Below are 12,318 nucleotides of genomic sequence, written 5' to 3'. Positions count from 1 at the left end.
GCATTCAAACACCACAGTTCTTTCCCTGGATATGGATAACATTTTCCATCATGACACTTTTGGAGATCTTTGCATTGCTGAGAACAGCGAAGTCTATCAAAGTAGTCACTGCATAATGTGGCTGCTATTGTGTACAACGTTCTCCTGGTTCTGCTCACTTTACTCAGCATCAGTCCATACAAGTCTTTCCAGGTTTTTCTGAAGTCTGCCTATTCATCATTTCTTATAGTACAATAGTATTCCATTATATTCATATACCACAACTTATTCAGCCATTCCCCAAATGATGAGCATCCCCTCAATTTCCAATTCTTGGCCACCACAGAAAGAGCTGCTATAAATATTTTTGTACATGTGGGTCCTTTTCCCATTTTTATAATCTCTTTGGGATACAGCCCTAGAAGTGGTATTGCCGGGTCAAAAGGTATGCACATTTTTATAGCCCATTGGGCATCATTCCAAATAGCTCTCGAAAATGGGTGGATCAGTTTACAACTCCACCAACAATGCATTAGCGTTCCAATTTTCCCACATCTTCTCCAACATTATCATTTTCCTGTTTTCTCATGTTGGCCAATCTGATAGGTGTGATGTGGTACCTCAGAGTTGTTTTGATTTGCATTTCTCTGATCAATAGTGACTTAGGACATTTTTTCATATGACTACAGATAGCTTTAATTTCTTCATCTGAAAACTGCCTGTTCATATCCTTTGACTATTTATCAATTGGGGAATGACTTGAACTCTTGTAAATTTGACTTAGTTCTCTATATATGTTAGAAATGAGGCCCTTATCAGAGACACTGGTTGTAACAATTCTTTCCCAGTTTTCTGTTTCCCTCCTAATCTTGGCTGCATTGGCTTTGTTTGTGCAAAACCTTTTCAATTTAATATAATCAAAATCATCCATTTTGCATTTCATAATGTTCTCTATCTCCTGTTTGGTCATAAATTCTTCTGTTCTCCATAAATATGACAGGTGAACTATCCCTTGCAAGATATCTTCTCTTGCAATAATAGTTCTATACTGGTTAAAAGAGTGCTGCATAGACCTGGCTTTGAAATCAGGAACATCTGAAGTCAAGTCCTGCCTCTGATACATCTTAGTTGTGTGAATGTGTGCCCACAGGGAACTCACTTAACTTTTTAGTGCCCCAGGTAACTTAGGCTAACTTGCAATTAATTATCGATTGATATACATTGGTAGAGGTGGTTTTCATACTAGGTAGCTCGTCACCCCTAATCATAAGTATGGATGTCATCTTCCACCCTACCCAAAAATGACTAAACAGATTTAAAATTCAGAGAATCTATATGCAAACATTCAGCTGGTTTAAACAAATTGGCAGTTCAAATTAGGCATAGTTCACCCACATTTCCTCAATTAAAATGTACTTTGCTTTCAATATTTTCTTGTCTGATGAGCATACAAATCAATAAGTGGGCATTAAAAAACAATGTAAAAGTATACAACTATTGAAATATAGTGACAGAATTTTTAACTGAGCAGGAGTAACGGTGATTTTCAGGAAAAATTTTTTTATGTATATAAAAAATGCAGTGCAAACCAATTTTATGAGTTGAATTCTCTTTGAGGAAAAAAAAAAGGCCCAGAATGGTTTTAATGGACCTCACTATGCCAACTGTCTTTCAAAAAAGGATACTATTTAAATCAATTGGACTGAACCAACATAGTATTTTTTCACTCACATCTCTTGAATTATTCAACACATGAAACAAATTTGAATGATAAACTCTACATTAGTATTTTGAATATCTATTTTGGAAAATTAACACTGTATTTTCTTACTTTAATTAGCAAACAGAGCAATAAAGCAGATTTTTTTCCCCTGTAAGAATAAAAGAAACTCTCAGCTTCAAAATTCTGTCTAATATCCTATTAACTTTGGTACTTTCCTCACATTTGAAATGTCAAATTTATGACCCAAAGAAAAAAAACTAGTAAAAGTTATCTGCCTTCTTTTCTCTAAAGTAATAATAATAATAATAATAATAATAACAATAATAATGATAATAATAATAATGATAAAGTGAATTTCATACAGATTGTTTTAATAATTCAGTTTAAAGAAACTTTATGACCAAAAAGATTTTGAATCTAGTTCTGATCTGATGGAAAACAATTCTCAGTTTGTAAACTGTTTAGATATACGTTTCCTAATATCTATTTAGTTATTAATTACCTCAAGTTCTTGAACAACCAATGGTCTTCAAATACCATACTGGAAAGGTTCATATAAAGATAGGATACTAACTTTTGTTTTTTAATTTAGAACAACAAAAAAGGAACTGAACATTCAAAACACAATTATTTTGAGCTTTTCATCTAACTCAGTGGAGTCTACCTAACATTTTTTGACTATTCTAAAATAGAAATAACATATTGATCAAATTAGAGGACAATTAATAAATGAACATCCATCTTTATACAGACACATCATTTGGACCTTAAATTTCAAGAGACTGGGTTTTAAATGTCTGTTCTACACTTTATCTACAAGTTATCAAAGAGTATTACATTTTCACCTTTATGCCATGAGACTACATTAAAATCAGACAAAAGTGTTAACAACTAGACAACAACCACAAATCATTAATGGCTTCAGTGAGGCACATAAAAGATGTGCTTAAATCATTAAATAAGAAAAAGAAACACATTAAAACGGTTTATCTTTTTCTACTTTACCTTTTTTCACCCCGATGTTCAAATTTGACTCGAACATCATTCTATAATGAAAAGACAAATTATAAACATAAATGAAAACCATTAAGGGATAAACAGAAATTAGCTATGACTTCTGATTAGAATTCTAATTTTTCCTTAGATAAAAATAAACATCAATAAAATAATACATCATTAGTTTTAGAGCACTAAAATATTTTATATTATCTTCTTTCCTTTTCTGTTAGATACTGTACAATTAAATCAATCAAATATGTAAGGCATAAATTTCCTGAAATAAATTAGCTAAAACAAAGTAATTTTTTTTTCTTGAATGACTTTTAAAAAACATTATAAAACAAAATAAAATACTGTCCTCAGAGTACATTTAGGTTTAATAGAAATTTTCATATTAAATAAAACTCAAGACATTAAAAACAAAACAACAATTTTCTACCCTGCTGTCTATTTAGGAAGTAAATATCATGGGGAAAATGCCTAAACATTATCAATGGGCAAATTTTGATTTAAATCAATGGATATACTTGGGCTTAGCTTAAATTAACTAGAATTAAATATCTGGACACTATTTTACATATGTCCTTTAAAACTACTCAAAGGACTAGGTGTGGTGGTGTACACCTGAAGTCCTTAATGCTAGGGAAGCTGAGGTTACTGGACTGCTTGAGGTCAGGAGTTCTGAGGTAGTAAGGCTAAAGTTGATTAGGTGTCTGTACTAAGTCTGATATCAATATTGGTCAGTGGAAGGCTACCAAATTGCCTAAGGAGGGGCAAACCAGCCCAGGTCAGAAAAATGGAGCAGGTTAAAATTTTGTTGCTGATCAGTACTGGTATCAGGTCTGTGAATGGCTGCTATACTTTCAAGTTGGGCAAGATAGGAGAGCCAATCTCCAAAGAAGAAACAAACCAAAACAAAAACTACACACATTAAAACAATAAATACCAACCCCCCCCAAAGAAAAAAACAAAACAAACAAAACCAAAAAAACTATTTAAAATGATTTGCATAGCAACCTTATTTGTTTTATAATATTATGAAAACAAATACCTGTTTTTTGGGTGATGAAGATTTTGGTTTTCTGGTTTCCTGTAGGGATAATGCTGGTCGACTGGCCTTATGGAGGACAGCCAGATCTTGCATTATTGAATCCAAGGCTTGCTGATCATCTGTTTTTTAAAAATACCACACAGAGAAAATATCATTTCAACATACATTAAGACTAAACAAAAATATAGAAAAAAATCAGAAAAAATAGCCTAGTAGTTATAACTATTAACAACAAACTCAAAATATAATCACACAAGTTTTGCTGAAGCATCATTATTGGGGTTCATGCATTAAACTATTTTATAGGTATGACAATATTAAAATAAAGTTATATGGAGGGCCTCAGGATATTAGAATATGACAAGAATAGCAGCAGATAATATACCTAATAATTCAAAAGAGAAAATTAGGAAGAGATTAGGAACAACACTTATAGCCTCAGGTATATCTATATACCAATGCAAAGAGCATTAAAATACACAAAATGAACTTGATATTAAATACAAGGTTGAGTAAATATAATCTCATAGATATCAAAACTAGGATGAGACTCATGACTGAAATACAGCAATAAGGTTTATTATATTCAAAAGAGACAGATATAATAAAGTCAACAAAGCAACAGTATTTATCAAGAAATCAATGAACAAGTATTTTAATGTGTCAGACACTGCCTAAGTCAGTTCCCATCAAGAAGATATACATATACACAGAAATTCATAAGCCAGAAAGGGAAAGCACAACATGATTTACATCTGGGTAATGAGAAAAGCACTGAGTAACAGTAGCAACAGGTTGTGAATAGGCTGCCTGCTTTCTGGTCAGATGCAGTAATTACAGAAAATTCTTAACTAAAATACACCACTGTATATGCAATAATATATAATATTGGCATTTTAGTATGACTTAGTTGAAATGGTTCTATAATCCTGGGTCTTCCCAAGACAGCACTGCTTACATGTTTGTTAAGTTAATGGAATATGTGAATCTGGTACTATAAAATTTTCTCCAATGAATGATTCTGGGTCCCCATGCAAAATTCTCATGAAGAACCACCAGGGGGTGCACCCCTATCTTGAATTCTCTACCCTTCTAGCTTCTCTACCGTTCTCCCCCCATCCCCCTTGCAGTGCAAAGGCTTCTTGAGTACTATCTGGATGCATGGCTTACATAAAACACTCTGAGCTCTTCAACATGAAGGCCTGGCTACGTGTAAAGAAGCAGTAATATCTGTAATTATGCACACTTAGGCTTCTACCACATGCAACATGATTTAATGTGATCCCGTCACTGAAGTACTTAACCCAGATTTTATAGCTGCCATCTGCAGACCAAAAGGATGCATGTAGAACAGCAGCAGCATAACATGTTTAAGGGTTTTTAAAAGTTTACAAAGCTGTGTTATCTCATTTGACCTTTGCAACAACCCTGTGAAATAAATGTTATAGATAGTTATACCCATTTTATAGATGCTGAAATTGAGTTTGAGATTAAATGATTTGCCACATAATTTCACACAAAATGTTGTTATACAACTTTTAAGTTCCAGAAGTGAAATTCAAACTCAGGTTCTGTATTCTAAGTTTATCACTTAATCTATTACACCAGGGTGCTTGCACAAAAACAGGAAAGTAGATTGCAGATATTGGTGTTCCTTCCATGTGTCCACCCCACTCTCCAAGTAGTTTATAATTATTAAATATAAACTATAGAAAGATGATGAGGCTGGGATCGGTCCAAGGGCCAGAGTTGGAATTTTTTATCAAAAAGTACTGTGGGTGGCCCCTGGGCAATATAGCATAGCATGCCACCTACTGGCATCAAAGGAGAACACTGAATCTTGGGTTTTTAGTCAGAGAAACCGGATTCAAATCCTAGCTCCACTGATACTTCTGTGAACTTGGGCAAGTCACTTTTCCTTTGTGGGTTTCAGTGTTTTCATCTGTAAAATGAAGGTGTTGGACTAGACATAGATGACATTTGAGATTTCTTTCAGTTCTAATCCTATGATCCTATTAACCAACAAGTAGCTGCTAGAAGTCTACTTCTAATAACAGAGTATTTGAAAACTTTTCAGTGTTCCTGATGACCATGTGCTTCCTCTCCATTTTTCAGATATTAAATGAGAATTGTTACTCTAGAACCAACTTGAACAAACAAGGGGGTCTGGCTGGTGACGTACAAGTAATGGAATCTTGAGGAAAACTGACCACCATCTAAAGAGGTAACACCAGGAATGGCCACAAGTTTGCCCTAGATTTTTAAAAAGCAGAATTCAAATCTGTGATTCCATAACCAGGACCTCTAAAAGGAAATGCAGCTGAATAAGAATGTGAGTCTCCCCAAAATGAACTAATACAATTTGAAAATGATTTAAATGAAAAAGAAGAGATTAATGGTAGCTATAAAAGCACTCTGGTGTTCAAGTTTTATTTTTTTAAAAATTGATTATGTCTTTATTGATACATTTTTAAAAATTTGTCTTTTTTAAAATGTGGTATCATAAGATTTTGTTTCTGAATACAACGTTCCCTACTTACCTACTCGGACAGCCTTTCCCTTATTACAAAGATTTTAAAAAGAAATACAGTGAATTCAGATTTTTGAAGGTTATATGCAAATATATAAAATATGGCAGGGAGAATACAAAAGAGTGGCATAGATCTGGAAGAATAATATCAGCAAAGCTAAAATCCAGAACAAGCTAAGGCTTGATTGAAAAATATTAGGGAAGATTTTTTTTTTTTGGCTAAGCAATGGGGTTAAGTGACTTGCCCAGAATCACACAGCTATTAAGTGTCAGGTGTCTGAGGCTGGATTTGAACTCAGGTCCACCTGACTCTGGGGCTGGCGCTCTATCCACTAGGCCACCTCGCTGCTCCCAGGAAAGATTTTTTAAAAGGCTTTTAAAAACTTACGTGAGAGAAAGAAAAAAAGAATCAACAATAGGCCTGCTGATTGGTGAAGATGGGGTAATATTAACAGAAAGTAGAGGAAGCAGAACTAGTTGACTTTTTTTATTTCTATCTTCTCTATCAAGGAAATTCTCTTCAGACTGGAAAGAGTACAACAAGCTGGACTAAAAGGAAACTGAAACCCAAGATAAATGAAGAAGTAATAAAGCACAATGTTGTTCTAAACAAATTGTAGTTCCCTGGTCAATTCACTTAGGTGAAATTCATTTCACCTAAGTAAAAGAATTTACAGGTGACTATAAATTCAGTGAATAAGCTGACTGTGGCTATTAAAAAAAGCTAGCAGGATATAAGGATGAATTAACAGAAATCTGAATCACCATCATTCATTTATGAGTTTATTAAGCAGTTACTATGTGTGAAGCAATATGTTAAATGTTATGACTATATAGACAACAGTGAATGTCTCTGATCTCAATAGGGAGACAATCTGCACACTTAAAAACAGAGACAGAATATATACAAAATGAATACAGGGTAGCTTAGGGAAGCATTGGAGAGGTGGGTGAGGGCGGTGCAGGAAAGGCTTCCTCAAGAAAGTCTTAAGTCTTGAATGAAACCAGAAATTTCATGAGGCAGAGAAGAGGAGGGAATGAATTCCAGGAAATAAGCAAGTAGGCCAGTATAGCAGAGTGCAAGGGGTACAGTAAAGTATTAAGAAGACTGCAAAAGTAGTAAGAGCTGTGAAAACCTCTGAATGTTAGAGGAATTTATATTTTATCCTAAAGATAAGTGAGCTATTGGAGTTTATTGAGCAGGGTAGGGTGTCATGATCAGATGCATGCTTCAGGAAAATCATTTTGATAACTACATTAAAAAACTGCTCAAAGTAGGAAAAGTTTGAGGCAGAGAAGCCAATTAGGAGGCTATTACAGCAGTGGTGATGACAGCCTGGACTAAGGTGGTGCTTCTATGAGGAAAAAGGAAAAAATTTATTTGAAAGATATTGTCAATCAATCCATAAACATTTATCAAGTGCCTACTGTGGTAAGCACTACAGGAATAATTAGAGGCAAGACAGTCCTTACCTTGAAGGAGCTTACAATCTAGTAGTGGAGACAACAAACAAATATGTCCAATTAAGCTATATACAGGGAAAACAGCTAATGATTTAAAAAGTGAAAGCACTAAAATTAAGAGGGGTTGTGAAGTTGGGATTTGAAAGAAACCAGCGAACCCAGTAAGCACAGATAAGGAAGAGGAATATTCCAGGCATGAGGGACAGCCAGAGAAAATGCCTGGAAGCAAGAGATGGAGTATCTGATTTAAAGAACAGAAAGGAGGCCAGTGTTACTGGATCAAAAAGCAAGTGATATGGAGTAAGGTGTAAGAGTGGAAAAGCGGGTGGCAGAAGGGTGTGCTAGGTTATGAATGGTTTTGAACACAAAACAGAGGATTTTGTATTTGGTCCTCAAGAAAACAGGAGCCATTGGAGTTTAAGGAGGAAGGGCATGGGGTGACAACACTTTAGTTAATCACTTTGGCAGATGAATGGAGGATAGATCTGAGGCAAGCAGAGTCACTAGCAGGATACTACAATATTTCAAAAGTGAGTTGATACTGTGGATACAGAATAAACAAGATATGGTAAATGACTGGATATATGGGATGACAATTAAGAGGATGACACCAAAGCTTCAAAGCTGGGTGACCGGAAGAGTGGTGGTACTCTTTACAGTAATCAGAAAGAAGAGAGGCAAGGGTTCTAATGCTACTCTGTATCATTAGAAAACATTAGTAATATTGACTAGAATCCTGGGTACTCTATTTCAAAATTAACACTAACCAATAGGAGTACAGAAGGACAAGGAGAATGATGACAGGAATTGAACCATTCCATATGAGAAACAGTTGAAAAAGTAGGAATGTTTAGCTTAAAGAAGTTGACTTAAAAGCTATTTCCAAATATTTAAAAGTACTGTCATGTGGAAGAGGGATTAAATTTATTCCGAAGTAAGAAAAAATAGATAAAAATTAAAGGGAGGCCGATTTGGATTCAATATAATTTTCTAAAAATAACTATAGAAAAATAGAATGGCCTGCTTCTTGAAATAGTTCTGGACTTGGAGTTTACTAGTTGTGTGCCATGGGCAAGTCTATGAGTTTCAGTTGCCTAATCTGTAAAATGGGAATAATAATGATGATGATGATGACCATCATCATCTTCACTTCACTTCACTTCAATTCAATTCAATGAACCTTGGTAGTCTTTAGGAAAGGTCATGGTAAACAGGAAAGCACTAAAATAAATGTTAGTTGCTGCACAAAAGACAATCAACAATAGGAAAATAAAGATTCCATCTGGATTATTGGGAGACTTCAAACATGGAAGATGTATATATGTCAGGACTTGTTGTATCACGTTTTAAAATTTCTTTGATTAGCCAGAAATTTTCTGGAAATTTTCTAATTAAAGACATCCTATCCTCTATAAAGAAAACTATTAAAGGTCAAAGTCACTGACCTCAACAGTACATTTCAAATATAAAAAACAGTTCTCTTCTCTAATAATATAATGGAATCACATTCTTTGTACTCTTTGGGAACCTATTTGGGGTTTTCTTGGCAAATATACTGGAGTGGTTTGCTGTTTCCTTCTCCATTTCATTTCACAGAATAGGAAACAGAGGCAAACAGGGTACTTGCCCAGGGTCACACAGCTAAGTGTCTAAGGTCAGATCTGAAGTTAATTGTTCCTGATTCCAGGCCTGGTGCTCTATCCACTGCACCACCATGTAGAGGAAAACATCCTCCACATTTTCCATGGGCTGCCTGAAACCCTGTGGTTTGCCTTCGGGCCGCAGGTTGTACAGGCCTGCTCTAGGATATAATATAAACTCCTTAACTTGTTATTTGAAGTCCTAAATAATCAGGCTCCTACCTTTTCAGACTATCACACTCTTCTGTATGCCAACAGGTTCCCCCTCCCTATTCCCTCTTCACATCAACCTCATAGAATTCTCACCCTCCTTCAAGGCTTTGTTCATGTGTCCTCTCCTCTGGGAAAACTTTCTGATCCTCCTCAAATTACCATTTATCTACTTATCTGTTTATATGTTATATTGCTCCGGATACAATGTAAGCTCTTTGTAAACAGAGAATGCTTAAATTTTTTTTTCATCCTTAGCGCCTCAGTGCCTCACACATTTCAGACACTTAATAAGTACCTGTTTGATTGTATTGAAGATGAGATAAGGGCTATGAATGTTCTAGCCCCATTTCAAATTCTTTCCCTCCAGGCACTCTACACTACAACCAAAATGAAGTACTTGATTTCTCAAATATGCATATCCTTTCATACTGACTACCTACCAAAGGACTGACATCCTTATTTAAAGTACAACTCAAATGACATTTAACCCATGAAGCTTTCCTTCCCCTACTCACCTGCATATGACAAAATCTTATCACTCCTTACATTCACATATTACTTTAAAAATGCTTTCCTCACAATAATTATTATTCTTATTTTACGTATGAGGAAATTCAGAAAGTTTCAATGACTTAACCAAGCTCACAGTTAGGAAGAATTTCAGCAGAACTTCATTGCTGTTTAGAATTGAATTCCAAACTATCAACTTAATAATAATAATAATTCTTCTCCTCCTTCTCCTTCTCCTCTCTCTCTGCCTGTTGTGATGCAGATAGCTTTCTTTTGTAACCAAACACATTTATCACATATAAGAGTACTGTGTAGGGGCAGCTAGGTGGCGCAGCAGATAGAGTACTGGCCCAGGAGTCAAGAGGACCTGAGTTCAGATCCAACCTCAGACACTTAACACTTACTAAGCTGTGTGACTTTGGGCAGGTCACTTAACCCCATTGCCTAGCCCCCCCCCCAAAGTAACTCATATTAATACTTTTATAGCATCATAGGATTTTGGAGATGAAAATCAGTCAATCAATAAGCATTTATTAAGTACCTATTATGTGCCAAGCACTGCACTAAGCACTAGGGACACAAAGAAAGGCAAAAGACAGTCCCTGACCTCAAGGAGCTGACAATCTAATAGGGAGACAACATGCAAACAACCATGTGCAAACAAGCTATATACAGGATAACTGGGAAAGGATTCCTGCAGAAGGGATTTTAGCTCGGACTTGAAGGAAACTAGGGAAGCCAGGAGGCAGAGATGAGGAGGGAGAGAACTGCAGGCATGGGAGATAGCCAGTGAAAATGCCCAGAGTCAGGAGATGAAGTGTCTTATCTGAGGAACAGCAAGTAGGCCAGTGACATATGGGGTATGGAAGGAAAGCTGTAAGAAGACTGGAAAGATGGTGGAAGGAGGTAGCTTATAAAGGTCTTTGAATACTAAAGAGGATTTTATATTTGATCCTGGAGGGATAGAGTGCCGCTGGAGTTTATTGGGTGGGGGTGATGTAACTGAACCTGTGCTTTAGGAAAATCACTTTGTCAGCTGAATGGAGGCTGGATTGTAGTGGGAATACTTGTGGCAGGCAGAATAACCAGCAGGCTATTATCCAGTCCAGTGAGGTGACAAGGGCCTGCATCAGGCTAGTGACAGTAGGAGAGAAGAAAAGGGGATATATTCAATAGATGTTGCAAATGTGAAATCAACAGACCTTGGCAACAGATTGCATGGGGGAGGAGGTGGGGGAGGAGGGCAGCTGCTTAGACAGAGTGAGGAGGAGAGGATGATACTAGGTTGCAAGCCTAGGGGACCGAAAGGATAGAAGTATGTTCAACAGTAATAGGGGAAGTCTGGAAGTGGGAGGGTTTGGGAAGGAAAACAAATGAGTTTTGTTTTGAACACATCAAGTTTAAGATGAGACATTCATTTTGAGATGTCTAATGGGCAGTTTGAGATAACAGAGTGGAGGTCAGCAGAGAGGTTGGGGCTAGATAAATAGATTTGAGAATTATCAGCCTAGAAATAATAATTAAATGCATGGAAGCTGATGAGATTGCTCGGTGAAACAGTATAGGGGAGAAGAGGATACAGGACAGAGCTATGTGGGACACCAATGGTTAGAGGATGTGACCTGGATGAAAATCCAGCAAAGGAGAATGAGAAGTGGTCAGCTACATAGAAGAACTAGAAGAGAGTGATGTCCTGAAAACCTACAGAAAAGAGAATATCCAGGAAAAGAGGGTGACCAATAGTGTTAAATGTTGCGGAGAGGTTAAAAAAACAGGATGAGTCTCATTGAAAAAAGATCATTGGATACTGGTTTAACTCTGGAGACAGAAGTTTTTGGTTGAAAGCCAGACTGTAGAGAATTATGAAGAGATGGAGGAGAGGAAGTGGAGGCACCCCATAGCAGAAGGGCTTCTCAAGGAATTCAGCCACAGAAAAAAGGTAGAAGAAATGGGAAGATAATTATCACAGATAGAAGGCTCACGTGAGGGGGGGGGTGGGAGAGACATGAGAACGTGTGTAGGTAGTTGGAAGCAGCGAGCAGATGGAGAGATTGAAGATAAGTGTGAGAAGGGGTAGGGGCTCAATCTGCTGGAGGAGACAAAATGGAATGAGATGGATGCACGTATACAGAACCTTAGTGATCATCCAGCCCAATTTCCTGCTTGTACAGATGAAGAAACTGCTCAATAGGAAAAATGATTTGTCCAA

At 36.3% G+C, this 12,318-nt stretch overlaps 1 protein-coding gene across 1 annotated transcript in view; it reads right to left on the bottom strand.

Moving 5' to 3' along the window:
* Positions 1 to 12,318, bottom strand: part of MAP3K2 (mitogen-activated protein kinase kinase kinase 2) — a 107,716-nt gene that overhangs the window by 50,912 nt on the left and 44,486 nt on the right. The window contains exons 3-4 of the mRNA XM_020967145.2: positions 3,753 to 3,871; positions 2,708 to 2,748 (exon numbers count right to left, since the gene is read on the bottom strand). Of these exons, the coding sequence (XP_020822804.1) occupies positions 2,708 to 2,748; positions 3,753 to 3,871 (160 nt within the window). The remainder of the gene's footprint in view (positions 1 to 2,707; positions 2,749 to 3,752; positions 3,872 to 12,318) is intronic.

This window comes from Phascolarctos cinereus, unplaced genomic scaffold (genome assembly GCF_003287225.1).
Source record: "Phascolarctos cinereus isolate Bilbo 61053 unplaced genomic scaffold, phaCin_HiC Scaffold_726;HRSCAF=1367, whole genome shotgun sequence".
Lineage (NCBI taxonomy): Eukaryota > Metazoa > Chordata > Mammalia > Diprotodontia > Phascolarctidae > Phascolarctos > Phascolarctos cinereus.
Note: the sequence above shows the minus strand (reverse complement) of the source record. Positions and strands in the feature narration are given on the sequence as shown.